This window comes from Dermacentor variabilis, chromosome 7 (genome assembly GCF_050947875.1).
Source record: "Dermacentor variabilis isolate Ectoservices chromosome 7, ASM5094787v1, whole genome shotgun sequence".
Lineage (NCBI taxonomy): Eukaryota > Metazoa > Arthropoda > Arachnida > Ixodida > Ixodidae > Dermacentor > Dermacentor variabilis.
In genome coordinates, this window is record NC_134574.1 from 109,039,197 (window position 1) to 109,058,384 (window position 19,188).

The 19,188-nt window shown below is 43.2% G+C and overlaps 1 protein-coding gene across 1 annotated transcript in view; it reads right to left on the reverse strand.

Moving 5' to 3' along the window:
• LOC142588777 (uncharacterized) overlaps positions 1-19,188 on the reverse strand; it is a 67,186-nt gene that overhangs the window by 32,725 nt on the left and 15,273 nt on the right. The window contains exons 5-8 of the mRNA XM_075700595.1: positions 18,131-18,237; positions 15,809-15,906; positions 11,547-11,679; positions 6,696-6,924 (exon numbers count right to left, since the gene is read on the reverse strand). Coding sequence (XP_075556710.1) covers positions 6,696-6,924; positions 11,547-11,679; positions 15,809-15,906; positions 18,131-18,237 — 567 coding nt within the window. The remainder of the gene's footprint in view (positions 1-6,695; positions 6,925-11,546; positions 11,680-15,808; positions 15,907-18,130; positions 18,238-19,188) is intronic.

Sequence of the window (19,188 nt, forward strand, 5' to 3'; positions counted from 1 at the left end):
AAAATAGACTAATAAAAATGACGAAAACTGAGCGGGGAATTTGTAGTTTTTCTTTCAACTTTAGCGGCCACCGGCTCCCTTCCCATTTGGCGTAACTGTTCAACTAAGCACAAATCACCGTGACTTAATAAAATAAGTGCTGTTACATATCCTAATTGAAAATTTTAACTTTTTACAGGCTGTAAACTCGTAAAAAATTTGTAATTGAGAAAGATGGAATGCTGTTAGCCAGAATGGGTCTTTCTCGATTATTGTCCCTCCGACAAAGACGTCGCCCTTAAGCCACCACATGTCCAGATTCCCATGCACGCAGCAAGCCGGCAGCTCCAGTTTTCCTACTCGGTGATTGTAAGAAGTTCTATGCAGTGTTCTGCAGGCTTGTGGGTGTGTTCGGCTTCACTGCAAAGCCAGCGCGAGCGCAACTGCACCATTCGTGACGTGGCACACATTTTGCAACGTCCACGTCGTTTAGCTTTAGGCCGATCGCATTTCACTTACCTTACCTGAGCTTACCTAATTACCTACAAATCTGACCTTACCTAGCTTTCTCTACAGCGCAAGACTCGCAAGTGAGTGCAGGAAATCAAAAGCATAGAACGGAGTCAGATGACATAAGGCGCGATTAAGTGGAGATGGCAATCAAAACTTTTCCGTTTGCAGGGCACATATATGGACAGATTCTGACGCAGTATTCTAAATGAATTGTTTACATGATTTGAAAAGCGTCTCGGCTAAACGAGCATGGCGTGTCAATGTTCAAGTGATTTATTCACAGAAAAGAGCGGAACGGGTTCTGTAGTGTCCAGCCGCATATTTCTCTTACAGCGTTGTCTTGCCGTGTTTGGAGGCCGAAACGGACAGAAGTTAGCTGTTACCAGAGATACAGCACACGGTGTTATGAACTGGCAATAACCACGTGAAATAAGATTATGTTCAACTACTAGAGATGAAAAATGCGCGCCATCACCAGACTGGTTAGCATTCTGAGGCTAAGAAAATTTACAGCCGTGATAACTCAGCCACATGCCCCTATCAGCTTAGTTGTGGGATATGTCGGCATCCGTTGAATCGGCGCTCACTCTTTTAACTAATACAATTTCCCAATTGTGCTCCTCCCCACCGGGAATGTTACGCTCAGAAAATCTAAGCATGAATGCCCGAATGACTACTTTCATATTGCATCCTGTAAACATCCACAGACGCCGTAACAGTTAGCGTAATGTTTTGTAAGCGTAGATATAATAGAGAATCGCTAAAATCAGAGATATTGCAAAGGCGAACACATATATGGTAACGCACTAAACCAGATAATGAGCAATAACAAGCCTGCATGAGAATTTGTACACAGCAGTATTTACACCACAATCTAGTATAACAAGAATCAATTTAGATGGTCTGCTTATTGCGTAAACTTTTTTTCACGCCTCGAATTTTTTAGTACACTATACCCGTACTGAAAGTCGTTATGGCGTTGATCTGGTGAGCTTGAGGTCACGGGTTCGACCCTGGCGGCAACAGCCGCCTTTCAATGATGGCGAAAGGCAAACGCGCTCCTTTATTTAGATCTAGGTGCACGTTTAAGAAAACCAGATGGGGAAACTTAATCCGGGATCTTCCCTGGGTCATGCCGCATACTGATATTGTCGTTTTGCCGCCGCAACACCTCTGAATTTATTTTTCTCTTTATTTGCGTTTGACTTTCTCTGACTAAACCATGTACATGTACTGCTTGCGTACTAATATTTATTTATTTATTTATTTATACACATACCTCACAGGCTCCAACTGGAGTATTGCGTGAGGGGGGTAAGAGAAACAACATGTCGAAAACAGGAGCAAAAAACATAGCTAACAACAAATCAAACAATTGAAAAAAAAAGTTGAATCGAAATACGCCGAACAACATCAAGCAAACGAAGAACAAAAACACTCTGGACGATCAGAAACGCGCATGGCTCATCAAATTCCTGCAAAGAACTGCAAGTGCATGTCAAGTGACATGCTGCCCACAGAATGACAGTCAAGTGACATGGTACAAATGAAACATGTGCGCATAACTACGGAATCAATTTTTTTAATGTTTCTCTAAACGTGTCCAGATTATTAATTTCAACAATGTGGCTTGGAAGATCGTTCCAAGCTGCTATTGCCAGAGGTAATGCAGATTTGTTAAATGCATTTGTGTGGCCGAAAACACGTGTGAAACTGTGTGCGTTATATAAGCGGCGAGATGTGCGAAATGGGCGGGAAAGGGGTAATGTAGTTGCGTGTTGACTGTGAGTGATTTTGTGCAGTAAGCAAAGCAGAGCTATCGTCCTTCTAGATTCAAGAGATGGGAGTGATAGGGATTTCTTTATAGCAGTCACGCTAGAATGCCTACTGTAATCTTTCGCGATGAAACGCGCGGCACGGTTTTGAACAGATTCGAGAGAATTTATTAAATATTCCTGATGTGGCGACCAGATGGCGGAAGCGAATTCAAGCTGCGGACGAACAAAGGTTCTGTACGCTATTGCACGAGTGGCTGAAGGGGCTTCACGTAGGTTTCGTTTTAGGTAACCAAGTGTGCGAGATGCTTTTGCTGTAACATGTTTTATATGCGTCTTCCATGATAAGTTTGTTGTAATATGAATACCGAGATATTTGTACAAGGGGGTGACAGTGACAGCACTGTTGTTAAGCGAGTAAGTGTAAAAAGAGTTAGTTTTCTTTCGGCTGACACTCATTAATTTGCATTTTTCAGTATTTAGTGACATTTGCCATAGCTTGCACCAGCTTGTAATCTTATCTAGATCTTTTTGAAGAGCTATGTGATCGTCGGGTGTCTTAATTTGGCGATAAACTACGCAATCGTCAGCAAATAATCTGATTGGTGATGTTATGTTCGATGGCAAATCATTTATGTAGATGAGAAACAATAGCGGACCCAGTACGCTACCTTGAGGTACACCAGATGACACATCGGCCAAGGGAGAAGAATGATTGTCAGTGAACGTAAACTGTTTGCGGGATGTGAGGAAGTTCCTTATCCACGATATTGTAAGGCTGTCTAAATGTAATGATGATAATTTGGCTATTAATCTAGAGTGGGGAACGCGATCAAAGGCTTCGGCAAAGTCAATAAAGATACTATCAATCTGGAAACCATTGTCTATGTATGTGAATAGCTCGTTAGTGAATTCAATTAGTTGAGTCTCACAGGAAAGTTCTTTCCTAAAACCGTGTTGCTTCGGATAGAAGAAATTGTTAGCTTCTAAGTGCTGCACAATATTAGATGCTATCACATGCTCCAGTAATTTACATGGAATGCTTGTTAATGATATGGGTCGGTAATTACTTATCCTACTTTTATCGCCCGACTTAAAGACGGGAATGATTTTCCCGATTTTCCAGTCACATGGTAGTTCCCCTGTGGATAAGGATTGCTCAAAAATACGTGATAGAATGGGGGCTGTATATGTGGACGTATGCTTTAAAATTTTATTATTTATACCATCAACGCCGGCTAAGGTAGAGACCTTTAGTTTTTTAATTAGGGATGAGATGCCGGCGGCATCAATCTTTATTGGTGCCATATACCTGTAGTTTACGTCTGCAATTGCGGGAATGGTAGAGTAATCCTCGCGTGTAAACATCGAGGTGAAAAAATTATTAAAAGCAACTGAGGATTCTTCTGAAATAGGTGCTCCGGTATTGTCTTGGAGTGAAATTCGGCTCGAGTCTTTTCGAGGGGAAATCACTGCCCAGAATTTTTTAGGGTTATTTTGCATCATGGATTGCAGGTCGTGTGAAAAGAATTTGTGCTTAGCGCTACGAATGTTACAGCAGTAATGTTTTTCGGACTCTTTATGTTTTAACCACGCCACTGCGGTTCCTTGACGCTTAGCAATTCTGAACAGGCGTTTCTTTTTATTTTTTAGTGAGCGCAGCGCCCTGTGATACCATGGTTTAGAACTATTTACCCGGAAGTGAATTAGTGGAATATGAGCATGTGTAAGCTGCATTAGTGTTTCCTTAAAGAGCTTCCAGTTTTCCTCAACAGGTCGGGAAACAAAATTACGTATGAACGAGCTGTAGAAATTCTCGAAACCTATGTTGATGGCAGTGAAATCAGCCTTCTTATAATTAAATATGCGCTTAGGTGTTGTAGTGCGTTTGTATAATGGTAGTTCTATTATGAGGTTAATGAGTAGATGATCACTAAAACCAGGCATCAAAGAAACCGATGCAACTGTTTCAGGGATTGATGTGAAAACGAGGTCAAGAACATTATTGCCACGAGTGGGTTTCTGAATCATTTACACTAGAGAAAAGTCTAGTGCAAGCGCTACGAAATTGTTGGAGTGTTGGCAGGGTGACGTTAGGTTAGCCCAGTCAATTTCTGGGTAATTAAAATCACCAAATAAAAATATGTTACCTTTAGGAAATTTCTTAGTAATTTCGCAAAGATTTTCATACAAATATGACGTAAACGTTTCTGTACTGTCTGGTGGTGGATAACATATTCCAAATACGTTCTTTGAATGCGAAGATGGAATGCAGACCCAGGTTATTTCAAGTGGACTTGAAATTTCAAGTGGAAAGGCAGTAATGTCTTTTTTTACGGCTATCAATACCCCGCCTCCCCTTCTTCCGTCTCTGTCTTTACGATAGATGCTGTAGTCAACTGATGGTTGTAGGACTTCGTCATCAGTGATATCGGAGTGGAGCCATGTTTCTGTGACTAGTAGAATATCACAATTGCTGTTTTCTAGATGCGAGCAAACTTCGACACGTTTTGGGAGTAAACTGCGCATATTCGTGAACGATATCGAAATCTGCGCTACATCATTATGGACACTTGCATTAGGAGGTGGATTACTATCAGATGAGTCTGCCAGCCTTCGAAACTGCTATCTAGATGATTTAATAACACTGTCAGTGTCAGCGCAGTACGTGAACACGGTATTCTCTATGCGCAGTTTATCGACGGCTAGCTTAAACGGCACATTTTTTTTTTTTGGAAAAACATCACCAAGAAGTTTTCCTTTAGGCTACCTTGGTACAGGAAAATCCGTAGGGCACACAAAGAATGGTAATGGCCATAGTAGATAAGCACTGGAAGGGCAAAAGTCTGCAAGCTCTCAGTGGACAGTATGGATATTTCGCACAATAGCGCTATAATATAGAGGTTGTTTTCTTAGAGCCTACAGCGTATTTAATATCGCGTGTACCAGATAGCGAAATTCTAGTAAGTATGCCATTTAACTTAATTACTTGCACAAGATAGGAAAATTCATGTGTGAACAAAATTTTTGCAATTTATTATTTAACCATCACTTTACGGTACAATTTGCACTTTACGAACTACAGGTGGTGAGTTCGCCAGGCGTATCCGTATGGAAGGAATTCTCAGGACGGCACCAGTTTCGATATGTTCGTTCTCACTGCGTGCGACGAAGAAATTGACTGGCGTTTTAGCTATTCTCAGGCTTGAAAGCATGAAACGAAGTATTTTTCGTTTTTGTTTTTCTCGTGAAGTCAGTGGAACGACACTACACTTTGACCACAGGTTTGACGACGATTTTACTGCAACCAGTGCCATGCTCATAATTTCTTCGAAGGAACATGCCTTGTAAGCACCCCGACTAAAGTTGTACGTTGCAATATATGTGCTTGAAACCTTGTAGAATTGTAAAGGACTGTCCGCTTCCTGGAGCAATTCAAATGAACGGTTGCTATCGCGCTATCTGGTAGAAGCAACTGTTAAAAACTGCGATAGTCAAAACAAAAAGGCGATATGTTTTCTATACATCTATAGAATGCGTAACTAAAGTAATAAAGGACCCCGCGCTTTCTAGTGATTGCCATCACCTACTTTGTATTATGAAATCAGTCCACAGATATTCGAGAGGAGAGTCATCGAAGCAAAGCGGCTGCTTCGTAAGGAAAGCGTTATTAGCTTTCTCTCGCTCGGCCAACTCTACGAAGTGACTTATTAGAACTGATTCTTGGCAAGCTTGTGAAAACTAGAATATGGGCTCCTGCAAGTCCCCCTGTATTCGCACCAGAGCTATACACACGCTGCCCTTGAGCTACTATCTATTTCTCTGGTACACGGTTCCTTGAATGGTAGAGGGAATGCTTACTGCTTATTGCCAAAGTAGCCCCATTCGCGTGTGACGTTTGAGGCTTATTTTATACAATAATAAAGTCCAAAAGGGCGCTCATAAAGTAACAACCGAAAAGGACGGATATTCACTAAGTGACCCCATAGTGTTTGACACATCATGAAGCTAATGCGAGAAATCTCCGGCTGATTTTGGATGACTGTCCGAGGTTCTCTACAGTAAATTAGCATTCTTTCTTAATTCAAAAATTTCAGCCTTGATTGCAACAAGGCCGCCGCGATCGTGAGTCGATTCCTAGACCTCGTGCGCCACTTCGGATCATTTTTCTCGTCTGATGAACGCTTCTCTGCTGCCGCGAAACCACAACCTCAAAAAGCAAATTTTTAGGAGCACCTCGTGAGTGATCGATGGGGTTTAACGTCCTGACGCAGCACTGGGGCTACGAGGAGAAACATTAGCTGCTTGGGCAGGGAATCGAACCAGCGACCTCCAGCATAGCCGCCGAGACCCTCCCCGGCCACCCACCCCCCACCCATTGGCGTATCACGTCACGAGTGTCTTGTCAGGAGTGTCACGTGCACTCACGTCGAGCTGAAGGAGAGGCCGCACGTTGTCTGCCGATAGGTAGCGCAGACGTTCCTGAACGCCTCGAAGCTCATCTGGCTGAGGACCGCACGCACCGTCCTGTTGAAGACCCGCACGTGAGTGAAGACCAGGATGTCGCACGCATTGTCGGGCGGAAACAGCGGTTTCATGGCAGCCGCGGTCGAGCCCACCGAGCACATGAGCGGCGGGGGTGTCGTCGTCGTTCGGGCTACGCGAACCAATGAAAGCGAGGGCAGTCAAATGGCCGTCGCCGTGATTGTCACCGATCAACGCATTCGCGATCATGAACTGGCGTTTTGTGGTGGAAGGGCCATGTATGTGGCCATAGAGTGCCAGTAGTTATTGTTAACTCTGACCAATAGGGCACAAAGTATGTAAGCTTATGCATGTAATCAGCATTGAAGGCGAGGGAAACACGAAAATAAGGACATATGGGCGAGCGCTGTCTAACAACTGAAGTTTATTAATTACAAAACACCACATTAGTACACGTGCCGTTAAGAGTCATGTTAATATAAACTCTATGAGATAATAATAATAATAATCATCATCAATAGTTAAGGGATCAGCATTGTTTGTAACAATAAAGGAGAATCTCTGCATACTTATTCTCATTATTATTATTATTATGTCGTCGTCATAGGTTTCAGGACCCTGGCATTCTTTTTTATGCTGTTTACGCCGTAGTCATTCGCTCGGTTTCAATAAGGAATGGAACGAAAGGCATTTTTGAATCCGCGTACCTGGTTGGCTCTTTGTGTTAGCGCGGTAGAATGAAGGGGATGGGGCTCGCGTAGTTTACTGATCTTTCCCAGACGAAAAACAGAACAGAAAATTTCAAACTCTCGTATTTTGGGACGTTCTGTAATCTGACGTTCTGTAGTCTGACATTCTGTATTTCTTCAGCAATATTTAATTAAATATTGACAGACATCTCATTAGGGCTACGTCAATGTGTTAGCGCAAAAAAGTAAAAAGTGGAACAAAATCTTCACCGGGCATCCGAACCTCTGACATGATGCTCCTGATCCCATTATCTTACCACTGCACTACACCAAACGTGGTTAGACTGGTACATTTCAGCGATGTCAACAGTAACAATCGTTCTCCTGGCTGCTGTTTGCATTTGTATGTTTAGAGAGCAATGGGTGCGCCTTCACTACACCACGTCAACAGGCGCCTCTCTAAAAGGTAAGAAGTGTTACCATCGACAAGTACTCCGTGGAGTGCTAGAACGTCAACTTTGCTTTACGATACCTATACCAATAAAGAAATTCATAAATAGACCACGGTGACCGGGGACACTGTTAGGGTTGTTACTGCTAATTTCGCCAGCTGTCTCTCGCTTTTTGCACCTCTGAGCGCGCATATAATTCGTGTGTTCGAAGCAAAATAGCTGCATAAACACTCACGAATAAAAGGTCATTTAAACAGTGTACCGGTTTCTCACCGCAGCGCTTGTGCCAGAACACCGACACGCGAGCAAGAAAGATTGTCACGCAACTTTGATGAACCCAAAACTTCTTTACCGTTTAGCAAAAGTTATGCAATATTTCTGGGAAATTAACTAATCTGTCAGCGTAACACCACGTGTCAGTCCACAGGCCTGTGTGCCACCATATTACAAAACAAAACAAAATAGATGCGCAGCCGTTCCCGCAGACGCTATGATTTCGATGAGCGGCTGATTCTGAGGAAGCCGGCACAGGGTGTGCATGGCGGGTGCCTAGTAGTCACGGCACAATTACGACAATTGGCCGCGTTGACTTTAATGCCGGTGTCTATGCTATATCAACATCGCTGTATTCAGATAACGCGCCGTTGGATACCACGCTAAACTGCGCACCACTGATGTGAAACTGACATACAATTTTAAAGCGTCGCGGCGGAAAGTGCTTCTGTCGCGGTGTCTGAACGTATGTCGTTGCGATAAAAAGTGGCACACTTCTAACGCCACGACAGGAAGTGTCTGCCGCAACGCCAGAGAGTTCCGGTTTCGACGTCAGAATTGCTGTCGCGATAGAACGTTGTTGCGAATTCGCAAATCTTGTTGTCGAGACAGAACGTTTCTGTACAATAAAAAAAATTGACGTTGCGACAGAAATATTCTGTTTGGACTTCCTGACTCTTGGTCGTCGAGACAGAATGTTTCTGTCGCGACGTCAAAGTTTTTGTTGTAACGTCAGAATCGCTGTCGTGATTGAATAATATTGCTGCTACTTCCCCTTGTTGAAGTGACAGAAGCTTTCTCCTACGGCTTCCGAACTCTTGGCAATCACGACAAAATGTTTCTACTGCGAGGTCAGAATTTCTCTCGTGACGTCATAAATGTCTGTCGCAACTACAGAAACGTCAGGAACGTCTGTCATACGGCAGAAATTTCTGTAGTCACGACAGAAATTTCTGTAGTTGCGCTAGTAATATCTTTAGTTGTGACAGAACTTTCAGTTGTCTTTCTCAACTGGGTTAATTTGAGCGATCGTTAAAATTGAACGTGTGTCTGCGGCATGATACCACTACGAGGGAGAAGACCTTTGCAATAGATCTTCAATATCCCCTGATCTATATAAGCTGTTCTCACCTTATTCCTGAAATCTTCCTAACCACCTAACTCTACGTAACACTCTACTGCCTCCTACCTCGTTTACTTCCCATTAATCTATAACAGATGATTGCTTCTGTGTTTGCATTACATCATGTTCGAACTGTTACTTGTTCCTTTCTGTTTCAACTAGAACAATGTCCACCTCCATGAGTATGCTGATATACACTGTTATTCTTTACCGTTAGGCTTATGATTTATTCGTTCCATCCCGAGCTCTGCGGTTTTTGACTTCATTTCGAGTGTGCTATCCTGAAAGGTTCCGTCTCATATAACTGCAAGAATGCATTGATTCGCTTCTCTTGCCAAGTATGTCAGATATAACTACAAGACATCACTTCGAAGCATCTGCCTTATTGCGCTCCAGATCAGCTTTTACTCTTCTGCGCAGTTTAAGCTCATAATCTACGTCAACTCTGCCTACTTGACATAAATAAATGTGTTAACTGTGCTTGAAGGAGCTGTTAATATTCCATTCGAGTTTGAATCGAATAAACATGACAGCTCTTTGAATCAGTCGGTCGCATGCTCGAACTACATCGGCGGTTCACTTGTCCGATGTCACGGATTTCAAAGTATATTTGAATGTTTTGGTTGTTTGTCTTGTACAGAAATGAGAAACACTAGCTATGATTTATTGCTTGAGAAGACAATGTAATCCTTGCTCATAAATAAAGCCAATTTGAGTCCCGGTTAGAGGCCTTCAATATTAATCATGCGAGGTAGCGATATTGCGGCCTCTCAAATGGCAAGTCTCTGCTCGTCTTTTCTTCTTGAATTGTTCCGGCTTACTAAGACACCGCTCACCTTATATTATTCCAGATGTATACGATTTACCAATTCACCGTCCATACAAGGCATTTCATGCAGTTTGGGCCTATACTATAATCATCGCGTAGCGCAGTGTCTTACGCAGGCAGTTATTTATGATCGCGTCATAGCCATTTTGCCCCCGTGTAGTGACATTGCGTTCTTGCCTGTTCAGTGAAATAATCACGCCACCATAGAGTGTGCGGAGAAACCAGCTTTCAAAGTGAAGGCAGTCATAAGCATCCACTGTTGGGCAAACGTTCGTACATATATTTATGGCTGTAATGGAGCAGACAGCACAAAAAAAAACGACGAAACGACAACGAAAAATATAGTAAACGGGGCGGCAGAGAAAAGGACAGGTATGCCGTTCGCTGAAGACATGATACAGCAAGCCTGACGTGAACGTGTGACATAGTACGAGAGAGAAGGTTACTCATAAGTTCTTGAAATCGAATTGCCTAAAAAAAATTTAGAAGAGTAGAGACATTGTATACAGTAAAATCAAAAGAGTGCAAAAAAAAAGACACAGACAAGACGACACTACAAGCGCTTCGTTGTGTTCATCTTGTCGGTGTCTTTATTTGCGCGCTTTCGATTTAACGTTATACCATGAACAAACTAGTCCAGCAAGGAGTTTTGTAAGACACATCAAGACTCTTTACGGGAAATGAATTACAGCGCAGCTGATAGCAGAAGGTTTGCTTTGTAGTTTGGTTTCTTTTATCCTTGTGAGTATTTGTGGAGGTGACGCAGCAATGACGTTCATTATGCGGAACCACACTTTTTTGTGTTTTGTTTGATCAAACAGGTCTTGTTGAACAAAAATGAAGCTAACTTGCTTTATCTGCTTCGTTTTGTCTGTCATTGCTCTATTTGTAATATTGTTCGCATTGCATTTATGAGCCTGAACACAAATTTGCGTACAACGGTCCCCCAACACTTAGCCGCGTTTATTAGTATTTTAGTATTGTTTTGCATAGCATACTTCACATATGAGTTCGGATATGTAATTAAGTGAACGTTGTATGTGGGCTGTTTAGAACGATTTGTTTGTTGCCCGATTGTATTGTAATCTGTATCGAATCTTGCCTTCTCATTTGTGTTTGCATAAGTGCGTACGTCCACTACTTCGAGAAGAATGGGCGGCTCTCAACAACATCTGGCACCGCAAAATTCTCAACCTTCTTTTTATCACCATTTCTCCTCTTCCAAATGCTTCCACTTCCTGTAAGATAACACAGTTATGAAGCTTGGCTACACTAGATTTGTGCTATATATTCATGATTCGTCAACTAAGCAGAATTTCTACCTCACTACCTATCGCGACATCCAGGTATCTTTGTGACAACCGCGTTTTTTGTTGACACTTTCTGCGACCCAATTACAGCGTGCATGACATATTTCTGAAAACTCACTCGAGGACATAGTAGGCACCGTGCTGCTCGTCGTCACCGTCGCAGTCACCATCGCCATCGGTGTCGCCACGGTGCTGGAGGTCGAAGGTGTCGTTCCTTTCCTAGGTCGAGTGACTAGCGCTGTGCGGAGGGTCTAGAGGGGGGACGGGGACCCAGTAGCGTGAGATATTATGACGTGACAATATTAACTGCGGCATCGTTTACAACGTGGGCTTTTATTGCGATAGCAATTATGTGGACACTCTTGGCGCATTTCTTCCGTCGCCGTCGCGGTGAAGTACCGTATGAGTGAAAGCGTGTGAAGGTGAGCCGGCGAACGCGGTTCAATCTCGTGTGAGCGAGTGAGGAACGGAGCCCGGATGTGTGCCCTCTCCTGTGGCGCGCTAGGCTGGGGGATCAGGCGTGGGGGGAGGGGTGTTCTTCACCGGCGGCTGCTAGGGTACCTCGATGGCCTCCTCGCCCGCCGCTCCCTACAGAGTGGAGACAACCGCGGCGCCTACTACGGCGTGTTCCACGCGAATCGCGGACCCCGTATAAGCAGGCGCCTTTGGCGGACGTGGTAGGGACTCGTTGCCGGCGCTCGTGTGTCTTGAACGCGATCTGCGACGTGGCCAAAGTGTGCGCCCGCGCGGGCTTCATCTTCAAGGGATCTGCGATGCTTGGAGAGTGCGTGTAATGCCAGTAGTTCGTATGGGATCGTTCGTTTTGAAGTGACAGATGCATGGATGTCAGTTGGCTCTCGAGCTGCTGCCGCAATTCCTAACTCCAGCGTTTTCAGAGACAGTTTCCGCTGTCATCCAGTGAGATGTGTTCATGTTTACCTGTGCGCTCGTGACACCATGCTGGATAGTTTAGTTATAAGACGTTGACGGGCTAGTTGGTTTGAAGCTGTGATAGAATGATTAAGCGCGACTGAACAAGGACGTAGAAAGAAGCACACACACAAAGCCAGCGCTGTCTTTGTATGTCTGTTTCTTTCTACGTCCTCGTTGAGTCACGCTTACATATTCTATCATTGTTAGTTTAGTTAGCAAGCGAATGTTTACAAGCTTATACTGCCGATAAAACTACTATCCTTACTTCCTACAGCTATCTGCTAATTTGCTATCGTAATCGGTGCTTCGCCTTTTTCGCGGAACTGCGAATTTTCTGACACACCGAGAAACGAGAGGCTGAAGGAAATAAATACGGGCAAAGAGCCAAATTTCCTGGCCATTTCCGCTGTATCACTTATTCACTTTTTTTTTTCTTTTTGACTGAATGAGTGTGACACGGGATAGACAGCAGTGAGACAGTACACGGTTTCAACTACAATCAACAAAAAGTTCGTATTCCTTCAATTAGCGAAAGTGAACTTGCTACTGCTGTAAATATAGAGCTTACAGTCAGACTGTTCTTCCTGGATTTTATTTATTTTTCGTGTATTGATGATGATGATGATGTGTGGTGTTTAATGGTGCAAGGGATTCGTTTAGTGAGAAAGCAACCCCAATTACAGTTGATTGCGGCACTAGGTGTCGTTATGTAGCGTGTATAATGCAACGCTAAGCGTCGAAGCTGTGTATAACTGACGCCTCTTAACTTTACAGCTATCATTCGGTACTATCAGTCCTCAGCAGCATGGTTTCGCATCAGGACTCTCCACAACTACCTACCTAGTTAGCTTCGTGACGCATGCCTGTCAAGCAGTGTAAAAAACAGCACAGCTTGATGTCATTTATTTTGACCTCAGTAAGGGTTTTGACACTGTAGGCAACAAAATACTCCTTCCGAAATTGACACAACTTGATCTGCACCAATCTTTCGCAGCGCTGATAAGAAGCTACCTATGCGGATAGTACGGAAATGTTGGCGCAAATGGTCACTCGTCAGTTATGCGGTTAATAGTGGAGTTCCTCAAGGGTCTGTCTTGGGCCCTCTTCTTTCCTCACTGTTTATTAACGACATTTTGGCAGTCATTCAAAACTGCCGTTTTCTTATATGGTGATGCGCGAAACTTTTCAAAGCGGTCAAAAATTTTAATGATTGCGCCGCTCTTCCGAAGGACATTGCGAATTTTGCGTCATGGTGCGCTGGAAACAAGCTGGTCATAAGCGCATCAAAAGCGAAAATTGTAAGCGTCACGCGGATGACTAACAAGACTTTATTTTCCTATAGCGTCAAAAAACGTTCTCCTGCCAAGAACTCAGGGAAAAAAGGAGCTTGGAGTGTACTTCGATGACTCTGAGTTTTTTACCCCATACTCAATAGATAAACAGCATGCACTTCGAACGCTCGGAAAACTATGTCGGTTGACGAGAGACTTCCAACAACCTGGGCCATTGGTAACATTATGCAAGATCATATGCCTTCTAGTTCTTGAGTACGCCTTCGTCATTTGTGGCGGCACTTGAAGGTCAAATTGGGAGCTTCTCGAAAGTGTGCAAAACATGTTCCCATCTAGATTTAAACATCGATTCCGTAGAAAGCCTTCCATCTCCGTAGAGGTGACACAGACGCTCACGTTATGTGCCCTCACCTGTAGACGCAACAAATCGGATGTTAATCTTCTTCTTAAATTAAAACATAGAAATATCTGCTGCTCGCACTTGCTTTCTAATGTGCCCTTTTACATACCGCAGAAAAGCACAAGGAAACAGCGCGCCTTTCAGCCTTCCAATTTTTGTGACCATCTATCTAGAGTGCAGGCGACATATAACGCCCATTCAGAGTTCCTGGACATCTTCATGTCTAATTTTAATATTTTCCTGAGAGGTACTGCAGAGGAATTTCAATAACCGAACAAAAACTCTCGTCTGTTCTGCGTTCCACCATTCTGTAATCCTTTTCTGTTTCTCCACTTTTATTTTCTATTCTGTTCGTGTACACATATTATGATTTGTTGAAATCTGTATTCGCGAACTTATCTTTTTTTTACGTTGTGTGTGTGCGTGCGTGTGTGCGTCTGTAGGTATGCACTATTTCTTTCTGTGCATTGTTTTGCCGAGTGTGCCAGCACCAAGACCCTCGGGGTTGTTCATGGGCACTTTAACAAACACCTTTGATTGCTTGCTTTATTGATTGATGATTGATTGATTAATTGATTGATTGATTGATTGATTGATTGATTGATTGATTTATTTATTTATTTATTTATCTATCTTGTGTAACAGCATTACCGTTACCTTGGAACAGTGCATTGGTATAAATGTCGTATGGGTGTGATAGTCACAACCAGTTGTAACAAGTACGTTAGTCATTGGTGAGACTTCTTCTCATTACCTACTTAAAGCGTTTAGTGGGCATTTTGTGAATACACACTTACTATCCTGTTCAAAATATGACATTTCTGCACTTGGCAATAAACTTCTTTATTTACTTGAAATTTCTTAAATTAAAGTGACATTTTAGGCGGAAGTGGTTACTAATACGAGAGAAGTCGTGAAAAAGTTGGCAGTTGTTGCAAGCACAAGTATACCTATGCAGCAACACAGGGTAGCCCGGCCAAATAAAACGGTAAATATAAAACTATTACTTTGTTGTTATGCAATGATAACTACGGCATTAAAGCATGTATGGTAGTGTGCAATCGTTGCTACTGGTGCGGGAGGCAATGCCGGTAACCCAGAGAAGTTTCGGCGAATATATATTAGCTGGCGGTTACGTTGCTAATGACTTATTTGCAATTATTTATCAAATTTTGATGTCCATAACCGCTAAGAATCCTTTCCCAAAAAAAAAGAAACCTTTATCACCTTCAGATGCAGTCGTCGCAATGACGCCCGTTGGAACTTTGCGAACCCACTTGAGGTGACTCGCTTACGGCAGACACTCTGGCGATGCCGACTTCAGACAAATTAGAGCAAGTCACACCTCGTAATGTATGTCAATGCAATAAAAAAAATGCACGTACGATACACCTGTAAGAGCCAATGTCAAGTGAAGCTTTCGTGAAGCCCCCACCTAAATGCAATGCATAAAACTGTTCCACCTTCAGCATCGCGTCCTGCAACAGAGTGATGACATGCCTGCGTGGCACGTCGCGCAAAACCGGACTACGCCGCTCACGTGACCCACGCGACCGCGCATCAGGCTAAGCCAATTCGTTATATGAACGCTGTCCCACGTGCGAGGTATTCGGCCAAGCAGCCGTAGCAGCGGCAACCATCGAGATCGACAAAGTCCGCTAAGGTTAGCAGAGAAAGATTCGCAATTAAAGCGAGCTGCTTTGCAGCAGCACGGGGTTCTGTCTCGCATGATTCGTGGTAGACGCCATGACTCACAGAGGTAGTTATCTCTTCGGCGACGGGGACAGCCATGCGAGGCGGGGCGCCACCACCGCCAGATCGGTTGCTGCCGACTGCGTCGTCCACCTCGGAGCCTAGCGAACAAAAAAGAAACCAGCCGAGATGATGTGATACCTTATGCGCATCTTTGCGAGGTGCTTGGTTAATTATTGACTGTTGGGCGTTGTTTACGTTCGTGGCGTAGGTCAACAATGACGGTTGCGCTCCAAGAACAATTTACCTGCCGGAAAGTTTCTTTTTTGTTTCTCTCTCTCTGCTCGTTTGAGTGCAAACCCCATGTTCGGGGAGATTTATCATATATTTCTCAACTATAGCATGTTTTTCTCTCACTGAGCAATGTTCAAAACACGTTGCCGTTCAACCTGGCGTTTTAAAAGGAAACTTGATAGTCAGCACGAAACGGCAGCCACAAAACACACATAGGCGCAAAACGCAGGGTCTGTTTACGACTAATTTTAGGCATCGAAATGCACATGTGCCAGGTGTTTCATTTTAGTGGTTGCGGAATTTTTAAAAGCAATCAGCTCGTCAATATAGCACAGATCTACTCATTAACCTAAATTACTCCGTGAGGTAAGCATCAGTAGCACAAGAAATAAAGCTAGCTGTGGCGAGTGTTAGACATATTAACAAAAGATCACTAATCAGCGATTTCACTAATTATTCTAAGGCACAAGACTGCCATAAGCGCAAGCACATACTGCAAGTCAACGAGTTCTCGGGGCACGTACATTCGGAAAGGTTTTAGAAGTTGTAAAACTAGTTTTCAGATAACCATGCACTCAGAGTTCCGTAAAGATGCGCTGTCTCATTTGCTTTCTTTTTTACAAAAACTTTTCTTTTATGAATTGAAGCAAAATATCTTGAACGGCAAATTTATTTTGTCTCAAATTTCGAGAACGCATATCCCGAAACTGACGTCGTGCTCTAAATTTGTTGCCATTGAATATGGCTTACGAATTAATCGCCTACAATTTTTAAACTGCGAAATGTGCCGTGCAAGTACTATAGCCTAAAGATTATTTAGCTAAGCTCTGCTAATAATTAAAAATGAGCATTTCGAATTCACGTGCAAAAAATTTGCGTTCATTGCAGTAATTCCTATTAAGGAGTGGAAGTCTCCTTCGTGTGGCTGGCAACTTTTTTTAGATTTTGTTAACCTTAATATAGAACACCATATTTCGTCCTACTAATTCGCAGATTCTGCGTTCAAACCACATAGTCTACGAAACAGCAGACTAAGCAAGCGAGTGGCCTCACCTTCTATGCAGCTGTAGTTAAAGAAACGTTCGCATTGTTACGCCAGCAGCTTCGAAAATTCGAGTGGCCAGACTACAATGTTTTAACGAATAAATTCAAAACAATAGCAACAACGTAAAAAGCGATTACTTTCGGCATATCGAAAGCATGAATTTCACTCATCTTGCCTAGTGTTTTCGTTTTCTGTACGAGGAACGCGGCACGATGGAGAATTGTTTTGGTAAAATATGGCGTCAGAGCGCATTTAAAGAACAAATGCAATGAAATTGTAGTTTACATAAATCGGTTATAAGCGAGTAGTGTATACTATTGAATCAATTTTGGTAAAGCCACAGAGCCCGCGTATGTTTAATTTTCCTAATATGCCCATCTCATTATATGCACTAAGTATGACGCTGACCACGTATGTTTAATTTTCCTAATATGCCCATCTCATTATATGCACTAAGTATGACGCTGACCACGGCACGTCGCCTCCGTTTTTTTATTTTTATTGTGCGGCATCCAGTATGTTGCCACTGGCATCCGTGGGCGGCGACAAACTAAAGTTAATGCCGAGTAGCCATGCATTCTGGGCCATTGCGTCACTTCACGCGTGTGATAATAATGAGCGGCATTGCAATTTCTTTCTTGTTTTGGTATAAAAAATGCGCCTCTTTTGCGAGCCTTACAGGGCCCATTCACTCGGGTTTCAAACGTATAATTACGCACGGAAACTTGCCTTTGCCAACAGTTCACAGTATTGTGGCAGTTGGGCTCAAAGAATTACATAATAAAGGGCTATCGAGAGATACTCACCTTATTGTGTTTTCGAGGATGCGTGAAAGTTGAGAGGTAGTGAGCGACCGAGCGTGAGAAAACTAAATTAACATCGTGGAAGGCTAATGGGCTAATGGCGCTATTCAGTAAACGTGTACGTTTCTAGCACTGCCTATTGGCGTAATGCTCTGTACTCGTGTCTATATTAGAATGATGTATTTCCAAGAGTCTTTTTTTATTGGCGATTTCACAATATCAGTTAGAACCATGCATACTTACTGCCATCCGGGTACGCCAACAGGAAGAGCACGGCAGCTGTGGCGAGTGCAAATATTATGATCAGGCCGCACACGGCAAGCAAGTATCTTATGCCCGTGCCTTCTTCCCTGGGAGTGGAAAGGGACATGTCGTTGCACACTGAGGTATGCGAAACAAAATATCGATTGGCGAATGTGTTCTGCGGAAAACCATAAGGTGGGTCGTGAAGTCGAAAGATTCGTGCAGCGATTGCAACTTCGTGCTAGAGTCGGGAGGATGATAATTTGCACCTCTCAAAGTGAGAATTTCAAAATAAGCGCGGTTGTGAAATTTCAAAAGGCAAAAAAAAAAAAGAAAGACAGCAAAGTTATTCGACCTAAGGCAGCGTACTTTCCATCGGAGCAGTTTCTTCGGAGCTGCTGCATGAGAAAGTTCAGTTGTCTTAGCTTGAAAATAACACTCTTAAACTTTGCCGACATATGACTTACTCGTCTGCCACTTTAGCAGCGTATAACGCTTTCGAGCACTTTTGAAAGAATTTTTTACCAAAGGAGCCAAGGCCGCACATCAACCACACGCTTTGCGGTTCCCATACACAAACCAATACCAATGCGCAACATAAGCAATACGTAACATCAATAATAGCAATATGATAAAGGCAATGGCAAGGCAAATTTCAAGGAATTTGGGTCAATAAGTAGATGAGAAAAAATTTATAAACCGCGGATTTCTGCCTCTTTGGGTACGTTATATGAAACGTTTGGACAGTTTCCCCGCTGTCGTGAGAGGCCCAAAGGAAGTAGCAATTGCATATTTTCGCAGAACGGGGGGAGGGGGTGAGGCCATTAGGGTTACATGTGTTGAAGGTTTGGATTGTAAATGGTAACAGCAGTCTTTGTGCAAAGTTACTTATGTAGAAGCGCCTATTACGAACCGCGCAGGAATTTTGCCGACTGTTCTGAAAGAATTTACCATGCCACAAAATTGAACTTGTTTTTTGACACGGGAAGAATCCTATGCGGGAGACGTGTCCAGTGTCGGGAGTGTCAGTTATTAACAGTTTTTGCAAATTATTACTT